The sequence below is a fragment of the Sorghum bicolor genome, chromosome 9 (genome assembly GCF_000003195.3).
Source record: "Sorghum bicolor cultivar BTx623 chromosome 9, Sorghum_bicolor_NCBIv3, whole genome shotgun sequence".
In the NCBI taxonomy this organism is placed as follows: domain Eukaryota; kingdom Viridiplantae; phylum Streptophyta; class Magnoliopsida; order Poales; family Poaceae; genus Sorghum; species Sorghum bicolor.
The window spans coordinates 52,056,613-52,078,178 of record NC_012878.2 but is presented as its reverse complement, the minus strand read 5'-3'; the positions used below and the strand labels follow the sequence as shown (position 1 = coordinate 52,078,178).

General features: G+C 43.1%; 5 protein-coding genes across 8 annotated transcripts; 3 read left to right on the top strand and 2 right to left on the bottom strand.

Moving 5' to 3' along the window:
• On the top strand, positions 1,309-4,366 carry LOC110430029 (coatomer subunit zeta-1). The gene is made up of 6 exons (XM_021446878.1): positions 1,309-1,496; positions 1,799-1,958; positions 2,702-2,849; positions 2,961-3,038; positions 3,878-3,959; positions 4,045-4,366. The coding sequence occupies exons 1-6, from the start codon at positions 1,494-1,496 to the stop codon at positions 4,102-4,104; spliced, it is 531 nt and encodes a 176-aa protein (XP_021302553.1). The 5' UTR covers positions 1,309-1,493; the 3' UTR covers positions 4,105-4,366.
• Positions 4,388-7,865, bottom strand: LOC8061773 (protein ALP1-like). Its single transcript, XM_002439879.2, has 2 exons — positions 7,541-7,865; positions 4,388-5,588 (listed from the first exon to the last, which is right to left on the bottom strand). The coding sequence occupies exons 1-2, from the start codon at positions 7,671-7,673 to the stop codon at positions 4,549-4,551; spliced, it is 1,173 nt and encodes a 390-aa protein (XP_002439924.1). The 5' UTR covers positions 7,674-7,865; the 3' UTR covers positions 4,388-4,548.
• Positions 11,163-15,761, top strand: LOC8061772 (very-long-chain (3R)-3-hydroxyacyl-CoA dehydratase 2). 4 transcript variants are annotated; one of them, XM_021446939.1, is made up of 10 exons: positions 11,163-11,327; positions 11,413-11,498; positions 11,599-11,646; positions 11,924-12,012; positions 12,174-12,227; positions 12,985-13,052; positions 14,575-14,624; positions 14,704-14,801; positions 14,920-15,050; positions 15,367-15,761. In XM_021446939.1, the coding sequence occupies exons 1-9, from the start codon at positions 11,269-11,271 to the stop codon at positions 15,022-15,024; spliced, it is 657 nt and encodes a 218-aa protein (XP_021302614.1). In that variant the 5' UTR covers positions 11,163-11,268; the 3' UTR covers positions 15,025-15,050; positions 15,367-15,761. The 4 variants fall into 4 exon arrangements, with proteins under 4 accessions (XP_021302614.1, XP_021302615.1, XP_021302616.1 ...); XM_021446940.1 differs by having other exon boundaries at positions 15,364-15,761; XM_021446941.1 differs by having other exon boundaries at positions 15,323-15,761.
• LOC8072551 (probable monofunctional riboflavin biosynthesis protein RIBA 3, chloroplastic) lies at positions 17,336-20,513 on the top strand. The gene is made up of 8 exons (XM_021448439.1): positions 17,336-17,395; positions 17,489-17,610; positions 17,698-18,013; positions 18,602-18,823; positions 18,902-19,227; positions 19,440-19,569; positions 19,698-19,994; positions 20,095-20,513. Exons 1-8 carry the CDS (start codon positions 17,351-17,353, stop codon positions 20,353-20,355), a joined length of 1,719 nt encoding a protein of 572 aa, XP_021304114.1. The 5' UTR covers positions 17,336-17,350; the 3' UTR covers positions 20,356-20,513.
• LOC8061771 (histone H2B.11) lies at positions 20,420-21,391 on the bottom strand. Its single transcript, XM_002439878.2, has one exon. The coding sequence runs from the start codon at positions 21,111-21,113 to the stop codon at positions 20,670-20,672; it is 444 nt and encodes a 147-aa protein (XP_002439923.1). The 5' UTR covers positions 21,114-21,391; the 3' UTR covers positions 20,420-20,669.

Below are 21,566 nucleotides of genomic sequence, written 5' to 3'. Positions count from 1 at the left end.
CACCTTGGGTTGGTGGCTCAAACTGGACTGCCGGAGTGGCAGTGGCTTACTGGCACGTTAGCTGGACCCTGACCTGAATTCCATGTCTCGGAAGTCAGAACACAGATTCTGGAATTCAGCAAGCGTCAGGAACAGGCACCATGAACTGGTGGTTCAGGTCCAATGGCCTAGTCAGCGATTCTCGATCGATCTCAGTGAATCCACAAGGTTGGTTGGTGCGGTTAAGCCGATGGTCTGGGCGGCCAAACACAGTATTTGACCAATTTGCAGGGAACGTTGCTTGACAGTTGATACGACACTACTTTTGTACAACACAAAGTCCACCAACCGCCGTGAAATTTGTTCGTTCGATCGGACCTGACTACATGAGAGGTGGCGAGCAAATAAAGCAGACTACTTTGATTTGAACTATAGAGTCGTGTATATACACTCGTGCAGATTAGAACACCACGACAGCACATCAAAGACCCGGAAATGAATCACAGGTCAGCCTATTCGCTTGAGCTTGTTTGCCGGATCTGCCAACTATTCAATATTTTCATATCCAGTCATTACTTATTAACCAAGTGAACATGAACCGGTTTCAGTCATACCAACCCCGGCCATATGTACGTAGTACATGCTAGCTATCCTGTACGGCACATGTATCAACGAGAGCAGCCTGAACGAGCTGCGCATTTGGAAAATCGGACGTCACGCAGCGAGACAGACAGACGCGAAAAGCCAGGAGCATCTCTGGAGTTCAGTAATTCAAGCAAGCCGTCGAGCGCGCATCTAGTTGTTTATTTAGTTTAGTTTAGTTTAGTTTAGCGTGGCTTTCAGTTCTGAACCCGAGTGAAGTGAAGCTGCGCGGAACCGGCTCATCGCTGGATGCCACGATCAGGCGCGGCGGCGCGCCGTGCGAACGAGATCCGTCGGGCGGCGAGCACAAAGCCACGTAGGCTGCGGGAAAGCGCGGCCGGTCAACCAGCGGCTGCTCGACTTCGAGCTTTTCCTCACGTCACCCGGCGACTTCATACTTCTGAAGTTCTGAGCGATGACGCTCGCTCGTGTCAGGTACTCAGGTGGTCATGGAACCGTCAAAACAAGCCCTAACCCTTTTTTTTCACGAGAGAGGCAACTTGGGCCGAATGTGCAAACCCAACGGTAGCCCTTCCAAGCCTACTAGCCAACACGTGAAATCTAGCCATGAACCTCGCACAAGGGCTGACATGAATGAAATCGTCGAAACAAGGCCTAAAGCCGAAACTGGACGTCGGCCTAGCATGGCAAACACCAGGAGAGACAGTGTGGGCCGGACCTGCAAGCCCAACGTAGACTGGGCTACCGCCACGTGCCACTGCCACCGTGGCACGACCTACCGGCTTCGCTTCTGCTTCGTTTCGTCCGCACGCCGTCTCCGTCTTCCCCATCTCGCGCTGCGCTACTGCCGCGGCTGTCCCGAGTCCCGACCACCGTCCTCCGCTCCCCGCCCTTCCTCTTCTCCTCCCGCGATGGTAGGTGGCCCCGTCTCCCGCCCTCGTCGTCCTCCCCCGTTCCTTCTCGCTCTACCGCGCACGGGCGGCGGCGCTGCCGGTATCTTGATCTGCCCCGATCCATCGCTCCGAGATCCAGCCTTTTGTGGCGGGCCACGTCGTTGTCCTCTCGCCCGTGGCTCAAGATCCGGCTGTCCTTCTCTCTCTCTCTCTCTCTCTCTCTCTCTCTGTTGCAAGCGCTATGGGATCTGCGAATGGTGGTGGCCTCGATTTTGTTTAAAGGGTTGAAGGAATTCCAAGGGTTGAACCTTTGTTTGATGCAGGAGACCTGCCCCTCGGTGAAGAACATCCTCTTGCTGGACTCCGAGGGGAAGCGCGTCGCCGTGAAGTACTACAGCGATGACTGGCCTACTCTCTCCGCGAAGCTGGCCTTCGAGAAGTCGGTCTTTGCCAAAACCCAGAAAGCGAATGCTGGAACGGAAGGTAATTTTACATCTGGTTTCTCTTATACGGAAGGAGTTGTTTTCCACCGATGGTGAGCCTCGGTGAGCGTTGTTGTGCTCGCTTGAGGCAATCCAGAGTATTTGATTAGCATTATCATCTCATAGTGAATAATGAACTCATGAGTGTGATACTGTGATGTATTGTTATAATCCATTCTATATTTGCTGATGCTGGGCAAGAATGCTTCCATGGAATATGACTTTTTTTGTATAGGGGTAGAACCACTTCTTCGATGTTAAATTACAGTATTACACCATTCTTGCTTTGACTCTCTTGCTGTGCAGCATGTTAATTTACGGTCCCTATGCCATTTTATTCATTGTTCACTGACATGGCTTATATTCAAATTTACAAATCATATGCTCCTTTACTCCTCCATTCCAAATTGTAAGACGTTTTAGCTTTTTTAGACATAGCTTTTGCTATGTGCTTAGATATACACTATGTTTAAATACATGGTATAAAAGCAATGTATCTAGAATAACCAAAACGTCTTACAATTTGGAACGGAGGGAGTATATATTTTCCGTGTCCTCCCTTGTATCCTCTTTTAACCTCAGTCATGACACTGTTTGTACTAGCTCCCACTCACACCACAAATCTGTAAATGAGCCAGGGCTAAATTTACATCTGACTGACCTTAATTGTCCTTATACATTGAATTATTTTTTATTTTCTTCAACTTCAGGTATTTCATATATTTATTTGTTTCTCTTTAACAGCTGAGATTGTAATGTTTGATGGTCAAATTGTGGTATACAAGTTCATCCAAGACCTGCATTTCTTTGTTACTGGAGGAGAAGAGGAGAATGAGCTTATTTTAGCATCAGTTCTTCAGGGATTCTCTGATGCTGTCGAACGACTTCTCAAGTTACTTCCCCTCTATTAAAGTTTATCTTTTCAACTGCTGTTTGTTCTGTTACATGTTATTGTGTTAGTGCTGATTGTATATGAATGTGTTTCCAATCTTGGTGGTTTCAGAAACATGGTTGACAAAAGGACAGCACTTGAGAATTTGGACCTGATCCTGTTGTGTCTTGATGAAATTGTTGATGGAGGGTAAAGCCTTGTCTTACTACATACACTTCTTTTCTTGTTCCCCCTAATTGTGTACATTTATTATCCTTTCTTTGCCATGAAATCAGCTGACTGCCTTCTGCTGCATGTTTGATTTTTGTAGTTTGGCCATGGCAATAGAGTTCACTTAGGGCCTCTATTGTGTAATGGTTGTATTCACTGGATTCAAAGGTTTAGGCCTTGTTTACTTCCACCCAAAATCCAAAAACTTTTCAAGATTCCCCGTCACATCGAATCTTTAGACACATACATGAAGTATTAAATATAAACAAAAATAAAAACTAATTGCACAGTTTGGTTGAAATTTACGAGACGAATCTTTTGAGCCTAGTTAGTCCATGATTGGACAATAATTACCACAAACAAACGAAAGTGCTACAGTGTCACGAAAAAATTTCGGGAAGGAACTAAACAAGGCCTTACTCCGGTGTTCTGCTTCCGTACCCCAAGCCCAAGCATGCCTTAGCTTTGAATGGGGTTTCACAATTTGATATGTGAAACAATGGCTTAGTCTGCTAAAGACATTAACAAAATAAACATCCTATTACATTGATATTTTCGAAATGGAACAACACTGATTATCTACATGAGGAATTGTATATGTTTGATTTTAAGTTTTGAGATCTTGAATGACTGCAGCTACCAAAACCTTGCACTCACCTCAGTGTGACTTAGATAACCCCATTGATTTCTGAACTCTGAAATGTGAGAGTGATAGGATGATTCTTTGTCAAGCTTAGAGATATGAATAGCATCAAACATTGTAAGCAGCATGTAATTATTTGCTGCATTATACCTAATTTTCTTGAATGATTACACAGGATTGTACTTGAAACAGAAGGAAGAGAGATAGCTGAAAAGGTGTCTGGTCATGGATTGGAGGGTGCTTCATCAGCTGAGCAGGTAGGCTATAGGCTGCATCTACTTCAATTTTGAACTGAAGAAATTGGTTTCTTTTAACTTACTAGCTATCATTATTTGTGTGCAGACTCTAGTGAATGCCCTAACGCAAGCAAGAGAACATTTCGCGAAGTCTCTTCTCATGTGATGCTGTGCTTTATACTTTGGGGTGACGATGGAGTATCAATTATTGTGTCTGGACAACATATTCTTTTTGTTAGCAACGGAGAAAGAAAAATGTCTGAAATCTATGAATGTGTAGAATGGCATGGTGTTCCTGAAATTCTCATGTTCATTTGTAAGCTTTCAAAGTTGTGTAGCATGAATATTCTAATTTTGACTGGCTCAGTTATTGGTCGTTTTGTTTAACCTGTTCCTGTTGGAAACGGTAAAAATAACATGCTTGTGGAGATAACATGGCATGGCCTATCTTAACGAATTAGGGCTACACTTTCTTCAAGATGGTAGTAATGTCTCGCCGAAACCAAAACATTATTATAATCTGCCAAAACTCAACTTACAATTCTGTATCCATGTTCTATATTAATGGGTGCAAAAAGCACAAGGGAACCAGGAAGCTGACGGTGAGTGTTTACTCGCTGGCGGTGACATGCTGAGACAGGTCGTCTCTCTGCTTGACTGCATTGTCATCTGCTACATTACTGAACTGCTGCTTGTAGCCATGGTCATGGTTGCCTGAAAACAGCTTGTCTTTGCTCGGAGTCCCGTCCATGTCGATGATGATGTTGGTTATCAAGCAGCAGACGAAGATGATCCTTGGCAGCCGGTGTTTGTCAGGCCTCCACAGCTCTCCCTGGATGACACGCCACCTCCCCTTGAGTGTTGCCAATGCTGTCTGCACCACCGCCGTTGCCGCTGTGTGCCGCTTGTTGAATTCCACCTTGGCTGCCGGGAGACCATGTCCCCGGTACGGGGTCATGAGCCAGGGAAGTAGAGGGTAGCTTGCATCTCCAACTATGTACTCCCTAACTGCGGAACCTCCAGGAAGCTCCATCTGCCCCTCAAGCCTGAGGCCTTTCTCACACAACCTGTACAGGCCTGAAGTGCGAAGGATGCAGGAGTCGTCCATGCTCCCAGGCCAGCCACTGACAATGTCTCTGAACCGCATGTCTGCATCCACAACAGCCTGCAGCACCATACTGTTTTTGTTCTCATTGTCCAGCCAGACCTTGCTGTTGGGCTGAGCTGAGGAACACATGAGGATGTGTGTGGTGTCAATGGCACCGCAGCAGTTAGGGAGCCCGTAAATCTTGTCAAATCTTGCCTTGATGGTTGCCATCTCCTCATGGCTCGGCCATTTCAGGTGACAGATGGCACGCTCCTCCACGGACTCGATGAACCGCCATGTGATGTTCGAGATGGCTGAGTGATTCATGCCAAACCACATTCCTATGTTCTGCAGTGACTCACCAGTTGTCAGCCTCATCAGAGCCACCGCCACCTGATCCTCCACCCCTAGGATTGTCTTGTCACCAAACCTGAAGTTCCTGAAACCATATGTCTTTGTTGTCAGGTCCTTCTTAACAAGTGAGCAGACATAGTCGAAGGTCTTTCTTGACATCTTGAGGACAGACTCCATGTTCTGGTGCTCCCTTGGAAAAGGGGAATGTCCTGTGAAAAGAGGAATGCTGTAGTATTGTTACTAGTGAAATATTACATCTCTTCCGCATCAGGAACATGAAGGCTCCTACGGAAGGCAAATAATTTAAATTTTGAGAAACAAGATTACTTAACAGGAAACGCTAGGCACAACATGTTTTAAAACTAGAGTGAAACACTAATGATACTGACTGTTACACAATCTTAAAACATAACCATTTTAAGAACAGTATAATACATATGTATGCAGCATTCTACTACAAAATCAAGGTTCAAGGCAGATAAATTGTTTGATTATAACATCCATATCAAGACGTGCATGAATTTTGAAGATTACAATATCATTTTTACAATATTCCCCAAGAATGTGCAAGAGATATGCACATCTTGGAATACAAACTCAAGGTAAGGATATCGTTCACCTCTAACCCTTAAAGTATTCATTAAAAAAAATGAACCTATAGTTTCAGGCTCATATTTCTAGAAGTCGATGAGTCCATTTGATTTTAAAATCTGAATGACTTATAATGCTTGGCATATCTTTTAAAATACACCTGAATGATGCAGGGTGGTTCCAAAAAAAAAAAAAGAATGATGCAGGGTGTACCAGGCACTCCTAGTTCTTACTGGTTAGTATCAGTTTAGCAGTCAGGATAGACATGTATAGAACTATGGCATCCAAAAATTTTGAAGGACATTTTTACAGAAAGATTTCGTGGTTGCCACAATTGACCTCTGAACTTGAGTAGTCACACTAAGCACTGTGAGGAGATCCGACAATGAATAGAGCAAAAGGATCATGAAAACTATCGACCGGCATGGTCACTCTTCCTTTAAGCTCATCTGTCAAACATAAACACTGACAATTCACCAAGCACTGAAGTTTCAATATATGATGTAACTTATCAAGCATCAGCAAGTTCCGCAAGTACACTTTGAGCCCTTAGTGCTTGTATGAACCACATTAATCGACTCCTAATTTTGATTCCAAAAGCATACCCAAGGTTAAGCCACAATTCGATAAGGACTAATGAATTATTAGTAACAACTACACCACTATTTGTTTGTAACTAGCCTTCAGTTCCCAAGATTTCAGTGTATAGAGGTTTACCGTCTATGTCTAATAAGGGGAACCTATTCACAACAAAATGTCTACAATATTTTCAGAAATAGCGCAGAAATTGTGATATAGCTTCAAACAGCAAAATCACAGCTCGGATGTTCAATCAGCAATCCATCAAAGAAACTTTTAAAAAAAATCATAGGTTGTGGATGGCATTGTTGTCTCTTTTCCTTTTGTGTTCACTACTTTACTTCCCCTTTTAGCTTAAGATACCCAAAACTCCATTCTGTAGGGAAAATTTCAAGATACTTTTGTGTAGATCATCGATCGCTGCATTGAGAATCAGCTTCCTCTTTGCTGGTTCTGGATTGAATTGAATCAACAAAAGTGAGCAAAAACCGATGGTGCCTAGATTCATCGTCTGCTCAAAGTGCGATTTATGCAGGTTTACAGATCTGGATTCCGGAACAAACATGGATAAACAAGAAGAAATGGAAACCAAACGCTGAATTCCCAAAATAATCCTCTACTCAAAGGATGCTACAGAAGCCACGAGCAATCGCGGGAGCTGCCACGGTCTGAAGCTCTCAATCCATAACACACCATTCCAATGCATCAAGCCCCTACGCACCGGCATCTTCAAAGCCCATCTAGAGCAATCAACCGATTAAGCTACACATCGACTCCCACAAACTGCAATTCGAACTCCCTCCAGATCCACGCACGAACTATCTCAATCTCTGGGGGGCACACACACGCATTACCAAGAACTAGATACTTTCCTACCATGCCACGGCGATCAAGCATACAGCGACGAAAGGAGCAAGGAAGCGCACATGGTTAAACTCTACAGAGCACAGCGACGCAGGCAAGGAAGGAGGGTAGGGAGAGGAGAGGCGACCTGCAATCCTTCGGTAGAAGACGCTCCACCAATCGCTACCGTCCGGCAGCGGCGGCAGCGGCAACCCTGGAGCCGGCGCCGGGGCGGGCTTCTCCGGCCGCTTCCTCTTCTTGGCACCTCGCACAGGAGCCATGGACGCGAGGAGATCAAGAAAGGCACAACGAGGACTCGAAGACTGGAGGTCTGAGATGTTGTGCCCCCCGAAAATAAAGTGTTTTTCAGAACGGGTTGGGTGTTGGCCGTTCTGTGCAGCTACGAAAGCAGAGCATGCAAGGAAACTCCGAAGCCCTCCGGGGCCTTGCTTGTGTTCCTGTGCAGTGTGCAACCGTGTCTGCGTGGAACATGAGAGAGTCATGCGACGCACAAGATATGTTTAGCGGAGATCGGCTCAGATCGATTGTTTGGCGTGTAGGAGTACTGATTTACAGCCAAACCGCATTCTTAGCCCGCAGCAAAGGTATACGGCACGCGGTATACCATTTTACATGTACATCTATATTAAATTAGATATGTGTAAGTTGATCGGTACACGACATATCTAAGATTTGTGTAGCGGATATCGGTTTAGATCGATTGTCCGATGTGCATTGATTTGTAGCCAAACCGTATCCCTAGTCCATAGCTAAGGGATGCGGCACACATTATATCGTTTTGTTTTTAGATCTATATTAAATTAATATGTGTAAGTTGATCAGTACACGACATACTATTTTCTTTTTAGTCTATATTATTATCAAATATTTCAAATTAGCTTTTATTCTAGTAATATCAACATGCCAATTTACTTTGCATTGTTATGAAAGAAAAAGGAAGCAACATATATAGGATAGGGCACCTACTATATGCATACATAGTAGCAATTTTGTTTGAGCGTGAGTCTTTTCTTTTTACCAGATATATCTATAACATGTTATTTTAAGATGACACCACAACTTGTCGTGTGTTATATTTAGATCCACACTAATTTGGATATCTCTAAGCTAGCTTACGTATAACAGATGCATGGCATGTCATTTTTCTTTCACATCCAAATTGAATTTGGTATCTCTAAATTAGTTTATGCGATGGTAGCATATGGTGTATCATGTTAGTCTTGAATTGTTGTGAACTCTAAAGAAAAAAAATCATTTGAGAACCAACATGCGATGTGGGCAATGATCTTAGTAGGAACAGTTTGTGTAAGATATTCGCCTTTGCTTTATGTTACACTATGATTACAAACAAATAATATAGATTGATGAGTATATAGGATTTGTTTAATTCCAATTTTTTTTGCAAAATAGGCACTATAGAACTTTTGTTTGTATTTAACAAATATTATCCAAACTAACTAGGTTCAAAAGATTCGTCTTGTAAATTATAGGTAAACTATGCAATTAGTTATTTATTTTATCTATATTTAATGTTCTATGCATATGCCGCAAAGATTCGATGTGACGGGAAATCTGAAAAATTTTACAAAATTTTTTGGGAACTAAGGCCTTGTTTAGTTCACTCCAAAAACAAAAAACTTTTCAAGATTCCTCGTCACATCGAATCTTGCGGCACATGCATGGAGCATTAAATATATATGAAAACAAAAACTAATTACATAGTTTGCCTGTAAATCGCGAGATGAATCTTTTAGGCCTAGTTACTTTATGATTGGACAATGTTTATCAAATAAAAACAAAAATACTACAGTGTCAATCCAAAAAATTTTTGAAACTAAACAAGGCATAAACAAAGGCCATAATATTGTGTGCCACCTACAAGTCTACAACAACGTTGTTGTGATATTCTATCTTTTAAATGGCATTTAGTATTGTGGTTGATAACATTGTTGTACATAATAAAAATGTCTACAATTAAGTTGTGGTGCATGTCCATATGTCTATGTCATTTTAAGCTCCATGAGTTCACAAACAAGTGAAAAAAGGCTATCACAAATGGAGGGATCTGACCAATTGTATGGTGGATTTTTTTTTGAAGTACCTATGTATATTTATTAATAGTCCTAATTTTTTTTAAATAGCTTGCAACCAAGCGCTAGGTTTTCAAGACTTGATTCAGTCAAATGAAGTTGGTTGGTTGAAGACAAGCTAGCCAGGATAGCAACCAAACACCCCCTAGGAATAGGGAAGATAAGAACATAAAGGGACATTCATGGGATTGGTATTGTTTTAGAGTTTACGATAATGAAAGCATGGGTTCATTAGGGGATATCGGGTGGCACAAAGGGTAAAGTCACTTGTACGAAGAGCGTACGGTCATGTTGGAAAATAGGGAAAATGATCACGTGATGGCTTTTTCCTTGAACACTTCTTAAGATGGAATATGATTGAACAACGAGAAAGAGTTGTAATGAGTTGTTTACTTATCTTATGAGTTGTACTGTTTCAGCGAATGAATAATATTTTTTTCTTACAACAAATTAGCGAAGCTATGGCTTTTCAGGACACACATCACTTATCAAGAAGGGTCAATTACTAGAGTTTGAGCTTATCAATTTAATCTCTCGGTGAGTTCATTCCTAAGTACTTATGTTTGTCATTATGATAATAGATTGCTATCTAATACTATTATTATTCTAAGGAAGTTTGCAGAGATAAAGGAAGTACTTGGGGGAGGAGAATACCAGCATAGGTGACCAACCCAAGTTGAAGACCCAATCTAATTTAAGTCCATCTCAAACTCCAAGAGCATCCCAGTGTCGGTTCTAAGATTTTAAGGGTCCTCTAACAAACTTGTCGCGACCAGCCCCTCTAGACCATGTATCAAACCTAAAAATATATAGATGCTAATTTTACTTTCAAAACAAAAACAATCATAATATATTTTCAATTTAACATTTAATTAGAAAAAAATAACAATGAGTATAAAATACTAGAAGTCTAGAATACTATAAGTAATTAATTTAGATTAAAAAATAAACAATAAAAAATACCTAGGACTTGGATATGAACTAAAACAACTAATCGACGACCGCAATTTGCAAGAAGGCAAGAACTCAGATAGCGTCGTCATAGATCCTTGTCTAGTCGCCGCCGTCGTGCCCTGTGTCCGTGTCTCCAGTAGTCTAGCTCTCTGTGGCGACGTGGCTCACCGTCTCCGTCGCCACGTGCGTGCATCGGCGCATCACGAACTTGCAAGTTGCAATCAGAGTATGTGGCACCGCTCCTTGCCACTTGAAAAGAAAGTCTGGCCTTGTCTTCTTGGGCTGCCTGACCAGTTCTCTATCCATTTTCTGCCTTTTCATTAGTTTGTTAATGATGTGATGATGTCTAATAGACTATAGGGCTTGGGAATTTATATATTTGGGTTTGGGCTCTCTCCTCTGTTTGGGTCCTCGGTTGTTGCACCCCGTGCCCTACCTCTAGGGCCGGTCGTGGAGCAACCTACACTAAAATCATCACCCTAGTCACGTATATAATTTATTTTCGATGTTTTACATATGCACAGAAAGCTAAGAAAGATAACGAAGATATCACTCATTTACATACAAATAACACTCAAGTTTCTATGTGAGACACAATTACTAGAGCTCGAACACGATAATTGAATCCCTAGGTGAGCTCGTTTCAATATTACTTTTTTTATGATAATTTAAAAATATTATATGACCAAGCTTTTCCAACGACGTAATCTGCTCCAAAATAATTGCGTGTGCGGTCTACTGCTCCAAAACGGAGTCACGTCTGCCGGCGGTGTCGAAACCACAGCCAGCCATACAGGCGGCCGGCGCAACCATGGCTCGTCCTTCGAAGCTCTACCTCGTCTTCTACAACTCCCTCCAAGCGCTCGGATGGTACGGTAGCCAAGCAACCAGAGACTACCGGCCGGCGGCCGTTGCTTCCATTACTAATGCCTTTTTTTTTATGCGCTGAATTCAGGTTCCTCGCCCTCCTCCGCCTCCTGCCCTCCCTCGTCCCTCCCTTCCCTGTCCACTCCGCGTACGTGGTCACCGGCGACCTCATCTGTACCCACCCGCCCGCCTTCCCTGTCCCCACCTTTCGTCTCCGTTCTCTCCGGTCTCATCTGAAATTCTGAATTGTTCTCCTTTTGTTGTTGTTCCCAAGGTTTCCTGCAGACATGTGCGTTCCTTGAAACGGTCCACGCTGCCATAGGTAAGATGAACTGTTGACCTCCTTCGTTATTTTCCTTGCAGTAACGCGATTGAGTCGTTCATAAGGCCAGTCTCAAAGGGATTTCACTGAAATTTCATGGGCACTAAATATGCTGACATGACGCCGTATTAATGGAGAGAGATGATAAGAGCAAAGAGAGTTTCATAAAGATGAAACTCTGTTGTTTTCAAAATAAGATGGGTTGAAAACTGAGACATGAAATCCTCTATTGAGATTGGTCTGAGAAGAAACTGAGACTGGTGCCGTTTTGGTTCAGGATTGGTGCCGACCGCGCCATTTCTTGCTTTCTTGCAATGGGGAGGGAGGACCCACTTCATCCTGGCTGTTGTCCGGCAAATTCCCGAGGTGTGATGCTTGGATTGGGTTAAAAGCTATCAGAGGGATTCCTCTTGCGCACACATATAAAAGATTCTGATTTTGCTAGGTTTCTGTAACTTTGTTGTGTTTCCCCTCTTGGAGAGTTCAATCCTGGCTGATAAGTTTCAGTTAACGTTTGGCAACTGCAGGTTCAGAGGAGTCCATCTGTGTACATAACATTTATAGCTTGGAGCATATCTGAGGTATGACCGAAAGACCTTTCATTTCATTTTCTTTCTGTGTTGAGTCTTATTCTCGCCAATAATTGCAAGTAGTGTTCAAAGTTTAAACTATATGGTGTGATGTCCTTACTCCTCATCTAGCAGTAAAAACTATAACCTGTCTCATCATCTTAAGAAAAGCTAAATAATTGGTCTTTGTTAGTGATTGATTACTCTTATACCTATTCGTTTCCATTTAAGTATATGCAGTTTTATGGAGCTAGCTCATATCATATAACAGTATAACAGCTGTTTCAGCAGTATTAGAGTAGATAGTCTGTTGGAAAAGAATTGATCAGAATTCAGACGACAACACTATTCTTAAATGTCAATGCATCGTCGTGCTGATATTCAGATGAAAAGAGTACTAACATCCATTGATACACATTGAAGAAAAATCATGATTAGAGTAGTATTAATGTCTAAGCACTGATGATTGTGAGAAGACATGATTAGAGTAGTACTAACATGCTGCAGTAATTAAAAATCTATTATCATCAATTGAGAAGACACTCACTATCTTGTTTCCTAAATAAACTCTTGGAAATCAACCATCTTTCAATTTATGATCTACCATGTGTCTGGTAAATATAAGAATGTTAAGTCCTTAAGTATCTATTAGTACTTAAATCTATCTATCCAATTTTAGGCATCCCTTTTGTTTCTTAGTTCTCCTCAAGATATGGTTTAAGGATCATCTCTATACAATGATAATTTGCTTCGTGTTTGTATTGTACAGGTCATCCGTTACTCTCACTATGCTCTGACTACCTTAAAAGTTTGTCCAGGATGGCTGACATATCTCAGGTTTCATACTGCAACAATCTCCAATTCAATGCGCAGTCTAATGTTACGAGTTCTTGTATTTTTGTGCATACTGGAAAACCAAATTTGCAGGATATCTTGTTGCCATGGCCTTTGTCTTTTTTTTTTGGTTTGTTTGTTTGTGTACTTCTCTCTCTATGTGTGTTGGGGGGGGGGGGGGCTGCAGAGGATTTTCATCATTACAAAATACGTTTAGTATTTAGATGAGACGAAATTTCAATAAAAATTTTCTAGTAATGTAAGGGACTAAGGGGAAGGATCACTGAATAGGGACAATAGCAGGTCCTAGGCTCAGGTTGTTGTGCATCACCCTGCAATTAAGCCCCTAGTCTAGGGAGTTCATGCATGTCCTGATTCTTTTTTTCTCGATCACACATGAGAGCTGCATATCTTTGTATTAAAGAGAGGAAAAAGTGGGGAAAGAATACAGGACAACCCTCTTATCCCAGCTATAAGAGAAGAGAAGGCCACAAAAATTACAACTAAAAAAAGTCACCAGTTATCCTATTACGGTGACCCAAACAAAGAAAAGGCTCAACCTATGCCTTGAACATGACCAAAGAATAACTCCTCGAGCTTTCGGGCTCCAGCCACACACCACAGCCTCATCTCTTCTTTGAAGGAGTGATGGGCAGTCTGGAGGGAGGAAGAAGCTGCATAAAAAACACAGTTATTCCTGTGGTTCCATATAATCCAAGCCCCAAGTATGGTAGCACTGTTAAATCCTTTTCTTTAGGCCTTGGCCTTCCCAATATTTTTACTTACTTTTCTCCAACAGTCTGCAAAGCACTTGTCATGGCGATTACCGATTAGGCATATGCTCCAGCCCAAGACTCAACAGATTGAGCCACAACTGACGAGCAAAGACACAGTTTGTGAGAATGTGCTGCACTGTCTCCTCCTCTTAGTCACATAATACACATTAGTCAGGGCGGGGCAGACCCTTTTTTGCTAAACGATCAGCCATCCAACACTTGTTTCTAAAAGCAAGCCATAGACAGACCTTGCATTTGGAAGGCGCCCATGATTTCCAAAGCTGCTGCCATTGTTCAAACATTATAGCACCATAAAAAAAGGACTTATATGTTGACTTAGAAGAAGAAACGTGTCCTGAGTTGCAAAGCAACCCCTAATTGTTTCTATAATAATTTAGCAATACAGTAAAATGATCACTTCACCCCTTCTCAAATTGCTTCTCTGTTTTTTAGGGTTAATCAGAGGGGAGAAGCACTCCCATCTACTTGATTGACTTTGAGCAACAAGCTCAGTTGGTACAATACATTGGGGGGGGGGGGGGGGGGAGAGAGCGTTTAATTAGTTCTCAATTTTTTTTAAAAAAAAATGCATACCTGAGGTATTACCTATTCGTTTTATAGTTTCACCTGTCCACTTGACTCTTTCAGACTAATGCATTTCCAACTCTCGTCTTAAGCTACTTTTATCTAATATGTATGCCGATATCATCATATATACCAAAGAATAGACTCATGGGAGCACGCTGTAGGTACACTGCTTTTATCCCGCTGTATCCAATCGGGGTTGGACCAGGAGAAAGTAAGCTCAAAATGTCTTCTCACAACAGTGTTACTCTTGGCTAAAGCTAAACTGACGTTGGTTCTTGTTGTCCTTTCAGTGTGGACTATGTATCAAGCTCTCCCATTTGTGAAGAAGAGGAACCTTTACTCAGGTTTCTTCAAGAAGTTCTCCATGAGCTACCATTCATTTCTAGTGGTAAGTCAAGACTCCGTGAACTGGAACATCGTGTACTGCTGATGTGTTCAGTTTGACTGTTTCTTAACAAAAGTTCAACAATTTATCTATTCTGGTAATGTGCCTGGCCGTGACACAGGGTGTGCTGGTGATCTATCCGTTCCTGTGGCTGAAGCTGTACCTGCATGTGTTCAAACAACGCAAGTCCAAGCTGGGAAAGGGGAGCAGGAAGAAACGAGCCTAAGAAAAATCTGGCTCAGCTCAGCTCAGGTGCCACTTGTCGCTGTCATGTGAAACTCTCACGGGTCATTGTGGAATTGTTTTATTGAAGAAAATTTTGTGAGTTGTTAACTGATGCAACGGAGAAAACTTTGCTAAATCGGACAGCAACTGGATATAATAACACTTTGGGTTCTATGTTTATTTCAATTGCTCTGTGTTTTATGTCTATCTTAACATACAGCAAGCATATCTACTCATGTTGCTTGGTGCTGCGAGTCTGAAGCGCTAATCAATCTTATGATCCTGATTTACTTGTTCAGTTGTCTACATTGAAGCTGATCACGCTTCTCTGTGCCTACAGCAGGCGACTGTCAGATAATAATTCAAGTGGTCAATGCCAGATGAGGATAATACAAACTTAATAATCATTGAGGTCTTGTTTGGATGTTGTCGGATTCACCTCAATCCACATGTGTTGAAGTGGATTGAGGTGTAATTTAGTTCAAGTTTCACTTCAATCCACCCCAACACATGTGGATTGATGTGAATCCGACTACATCCAAACAAGGTCTGACACAGCAGAGTCACAGCCACCCTTGTACATGGTGATGGTTGATTGTTTCTTCAATGACTTATTGGAGCCTTTTTTTTTATTTTAATCATCTACCCTGATGCAGAATTACCACATGTATTTATGTTGCTCACTTGAATTCAATTGGAATCCAATAAGCCATTGAAAGTGATACTGCATTACTAGCATCTACGGTCTGATATGTCTAGGTCTAGCCAGCCAGGCGTTGTAATCCCGAAAATGCCTAGCCAAGCGGCCGGGGGACCTGATTCCGCAACTGGACGGCAGCGATCGCGGGTGACTTGATCGCTTACCTTGATCACTTAGCTTATAAGCCGAATTTCAGTTATTCAGCATTGTTTTTCTCTTACAACAATCAATCATCAGTATTTTCTATCATGGCTTATCAGCCAAACAAACAAGGTCATTTGGGGATTACCACTTGGCCGCTTCCTTCGCTAGTGCCTGCTTCCTTCGTTTGGGGACTACCGCTTGGCCGCTGCTGGTTGCCGTCGCGACCATGCCTTCGTTCCTCAATTGGTGCAGCCTCGAATTCTTCCCCTGCTGGTTCGGTTGTTCAGTCCCCAATGCAAGCGGTGGAACTATTTGTTGATGAAGGCGATTGGTTCAGGTTGGCAAATGGTTTGATGCCATGGGCGGACACGGCCTTACAGCATCTCCACTGATTTTTTATATTCTCACTCCTTTTTGAAAAAATTATTCTCACTCCTCCCTTAAATAGGAAATGTAAATATGTAATCTCCTATCCCTATATTCATCACCATCTCTTCTGAATAAACCAACACTAGCTCTTCTTTGGGGGTGTTAGGTTGGAGGTATTAAAGTTTAATAGCATTTTCGTTTTATTTAGTAATTAGTGTCTAATCATGAACTGACTAAGCTTAAAAGTTCGTCTCGTAAATTACTCTCTAGCTGTGTTTTTTAGTTTCATAAATAGTCTATATTTAATACTTTATGCATATATCCAAACATTCGATGCGATAAGAGTTAAACTTTACTAGAAGAAATCAAACGGGCCTAAATCTAAAGAAAGGCTCTCATGTGATAGGCTGACAGTCGATGTGACACCCTAAAACTTACACCCTAGATTGAGATGCTCTTAGGTCACATAGGCATGCCTACCCTAAATTTAGACCAAATTATTAGTTCTAGGTAGATTTTGAAAGTTTTCAAACTAAAAAGGTTCAACATCTTTTAAGTACTTCCGTCTCCAGACCATACCTCCTCTCGTCTGATGCTTGCTTGCGCTTAGCTTCAGCTGAATTCATATATATACCATATTAAATATGAAATATTTTTCTTAGGCATATCCTAGGTTCAAATCCTGGGACCGTTACTTGATGCCTAATTTTTTGAAGGATCATTCTGCTACTTTTCTAGTGCAGAGTGCCGACACTTCCAAATTCTGGAAACTCCCGGTCTCAAATGTTGCTTAAGCATTTGGTTTCTTCAAAAGAAATGGTCGCCGTCACTTCACATAGTCTGCTGTTTAACTGACGAAAATGTTATTATTTTCCCAATGTGGTGACCATTTACTGACTGAAAAAAGAGTAGTCGCGAGTCTTCTAACCACTTTCGATGGAAATTGACCTGAAAGAAGCTCCATTATCTTGTGAAACCATCCAAAAGATGCTATCTATAAAAATCTCTGTCACTTGTCATTGTCTTGTCCAACTTACGTACTTATTTCATTTGACCCACAACAGAAGGCAATCAAAGCGTGATATCTTGGCCTTGGCATCGCCTGAAGTGTGCGATGTGTCGATACGGCCGCTTCTATCTTGCAGCTCAGAAATATGTGGTCAGTTTTCCTCTACTTGTTGGATTTTCCTTCCGTTATCTGCATGAGCAGATAACTCCAAATGACAGGCTGAGAGGTGTTGTGACACCGCAGGTGATAAAGGTATATAAACTAAACGCTGGTCCCGAAATTGATGAACTGGGAGCCTGGGATCACCAAATGGACCGTGTTCTTCTGAGCTCCCACCTGCCATCTCACGCTTTTGCAAACACAAGGTATTGATTCTCCCAATTCTTACTATCTGTGGAAGGCCTTCGAAGATTATCCAGGATTGTAACATGCCAGTTATTCCAATTTTTCAGGTTGCAACAAGGCCCTGGTGGTCTCAACAGTATAGGATTTGCAGTCATCAGAAAGGGATGCTTAAAGTTTAGATGTTATGCGATTGGCGATGAACTTAATGGTCCTGGGCGCTTTAATAAGCCTTTTAACAAAAACAGTAATGGACCTGTTTTCCAAGGACTCGATGCATCTGGTGCTTCTTTTAGAACTGTTGGTGCTGAAATCACTCAGGATACAAGAGATTTTTTTGTCAGTGATGCAGAGGGTGATCCAGACAAACCTACCGATGGATTCTCCTCAATCGACCAGGCTATAAATGCTTTGCGTGAAGGAAAGGTAGGTGAATGACTACATTAAGGATATTTCACACCTCAACGCTTTTCATCACTACAATTTGTATCTTTACTATACTATCATCATAGTTTAGGTTTAAACTTGGGCATGGAGCCAGTACTCTTTATCATATTCATTGTTTCAGCCTGTACTTTTCATCCCTGCAGTTTGTTCCATTCATGTGCATGGAACATGCATGATCAGTCTAGATTGATTGTCCTACTTGAAGACCATATTCCATATGTACTGTGTAATACATGAATTCTTACAAATATAGTAGTAGCTCCCAATCAAGCACGATTCACTGAATTCAGCAGCTTAACTAGATGGATTTCCTTCCCAGTATTTTGGATATATAAATACCACAATTACTAATGTGCGTGCACTTTTCTATTGCTCCAACCTTTTGACTTTTATTTAAAAATTATAAGACTCAAGTGAAAACAATGAGACACTTACATCTACATGTAGTAAGTCCTTTGCTTCAAAACTCAGGACAGGACCTAAATGCAGAATGTGATACCTACATTAGCATTGTTTCTGTAGTACAGTTGAATTTAGCTACAAAGTTAACTATTCATTCTTCTCCAGTTTGTTATTGCTGTAGATGATGAAAACGGCGATAACGAAGGTGATCTTGTGATGGCGGCCACTCTAGTGAACCCAGAGTCAATTGCATTCATGATCAGGAACGGTTCTGGGATTATCTCAGTAGGCATGAGAGAAGAGGACCTAACAAGACTGATGATTCCTATGATGTCCCCAATTACAGAAATCGAAGATATCACGGCTGCTGCTTCCACGGTGACAGTGGTAAAGATATATCATCTCATAGCTTTTGCAAGTTCTCAGATGTACCAAACTTGAAGAGATATCTTTCAATCTCTTCAGGATGCTAGGGTTGGCATATCTACTGGTGTCTCAGCTGCTGATAGGGCAAAGACCATCCTTACTCTAGCCTCCCCTGATTCGAAGCCCAGTGATCTGAGGAGACCAGGCCATATATTCCCCCTCAAGTACCGAAATGGGGGTGTGCTGAAACGAGCTGGCCACACAGAAGCGTCAGTCGATCTTGTTGCATTGGCAGGTCTCCGTCCTGTATCCATTCTCTCCACTGTCATGGACCCCAGGGATGGTTCATTGGCAGGCATAACAGTTCTTCAGCAGATGGCTATGGAGCATGACATACCCATCATTTCAATTGCTGATCTCATCCGGTTAGTATATCTTAAGGTGAAGCCTTTATGAACCTAAAAGCTTCCGTTGTTGTATCATTTTGATTATACTATACTGCTTGCATAACTCTTCAAGACCAAACATTAATATACCTCTGAAAACTGAAATGTATTGGTTTGGTGTTGGGATATTTCCAGGTTGCAAATATCCTTACGATATGAAGGTTTCAACAAAAATGTTTGGTTTCATTCAGGTATAGAAGAAAGCGGGAGAAGCTGGTGGAGCTGATTGCTGTGTCTCGCCTGCCGACGAAATGGGGCCTCTTCCGAGCTTACTGCTACCAATCCAAGCTCGATGGAACTGAGCACATTGCTGTTGTGAAGGTAATGCAATCACTTGTCTCCATCTTCTAGGGACATCGATATCGGTCAGAAAATGCAGTTTTACCTTGATTTCCAGTTGTGGTCTCGATCGTGTGATTCTCACCATCCAATATATGTTTGCGACGCAGGGCGACATCGACGACGGCGAAGACGTCCTGGTGAGAGTGCACTCAGAGTGCCTGACGGGGGACATCCTCGGCTCAGCTCGCTGCGACTGCGGCAACCAGCTGGAGCTGGCGATGAAGCTGATCGAGAAGGCCGGCCGTGGCGTGCTCGTGTACCTCCGCGGCCACGAAGGCCGCGGCATTGGCCTGGGCCAGAAGCTCCGCGCCTACAATCTCCAGGACCAGGGCCACGACACCGTCGAGGCGAACGTCGAGCTCGGCCTCGCCGTGGACGCCCGCGAGTACGGCATCGGCGCCCAGGTAGCCAGCAGAATCCACAGCAATTCTTGCCTCATTCCTTGTTTTAAGTTAGGGGGAGATTGATGTGTGTTTTTTCGATCCAAATGTACGTGCGTTTCAGATACTCCGTGACATCGGCGTGCGCACGATGCGGCTGATGACCAACAACCCGGCCAAGTTCATCGGGCTCAAGGGCTACGGACTCGCCGTGGTGGGGAGGGTGCCGGTGATCTCTCCCATCACCGAGGAGAACCAGAAGTACCTCGAGACCAAGCGCACCAAGATGGGGCACGTCTACGGCTCCGACCTCCCGGGAAGCCTGCCGGAGTTCGCCAATCCACAAGACACCCCCACAGAACAAGAAGACGATAACCAAAACTGATAAAATACACATCTTTTTTTATTTAGAGGAAAGATACCAATATAACCACAATCACACATTCTCATTTCAATTCGGTTGCTCATGCCAAACAAAGTTCAGAGTTTGAACGAGTATTGCAGAGTATTATCAATTGCCAAATTACAGCGACAATACATTCAGATTCACATACCAAACGTAGCACTAGCATTCATTAATTCATTACATTGTTCGTAAAACCCTACACATCACCACCAATTACAGAACAATTCTCGACCCATTGCCTAACAAAGGGAAGAGCCGTCAAGAACAAGGTCAAGCGGGAATCATCTACCATTCTAGGCGGAGGTGAACTTGGTGACGGCCTTGGTGCCCTCGGAGACAGCGTGCTTGGCGAGCTCGCCGGGGAGGACGAGGCGGACCGAGGTCTGGATCTCGCGCGACGTGATGGTGGGCTTCTTGTTGTACCTGGCGAGGCGCGCCGCCTCCTGCGCGAGCTTCTCGAAGATGTCGTTGATGAAGGAGTTCATGATGGACATGGCCTTGGCGGAGATGCCGATGTCCGGGTGCACCTGCTTCAGCACCTTGAAGATGTAGATCTTGTAGGTCTCGACGCTCTTCTTCGCCTTCTTCTTGCCCTTCTTGCCGCCGCCGCCGCCGCCGTCCTTGGACGACGGTAGCCGCTTCTCGGCCTTGGGTGGCTTCTTCTCCGCCGCCTTGGGTGCCTTCTCCTCCGCCGCGGGCTTCTTCTCGGCCGGCTTCTTCTCCGCCTTGGGTGCCATTACGCACGGATCGAAGATGGCGGGAAGTTGAAGGAAACTCGCGAGGAGACTGGAAGAGTCGTTCGGGCGGTTGCGTAGTGAGACGCGAATAAGGAGCGTGCTTGAAATTTAAAGAGGTGCACGGCGGGCCGCGATTGGTCAGCAGGAGGGGGGCGCGGATCGGTGACATGGCATGATCTCAGTCTCAAGCTTTCTGCAGACTGGCGGTGAGAATTGTGTCAGGGCTTGTTTGAATGTAGTCGAATTCACATTAATCCACATGTATCGGGGTGGGTTCACCCCAATCCACTTCAACACACGTGGATTGAGGTGAATCCGACAACATCCAAACAAGGCCTCACGCGGGGGGATTGCCGGACATCAAGTTATATCAGGCCTTGTAGTTCCCAAAAAAATTTGTAAAATTTTTTAGATTCTCCGTCAAATCGAATTTTTAGATGCATGCATGGAGTA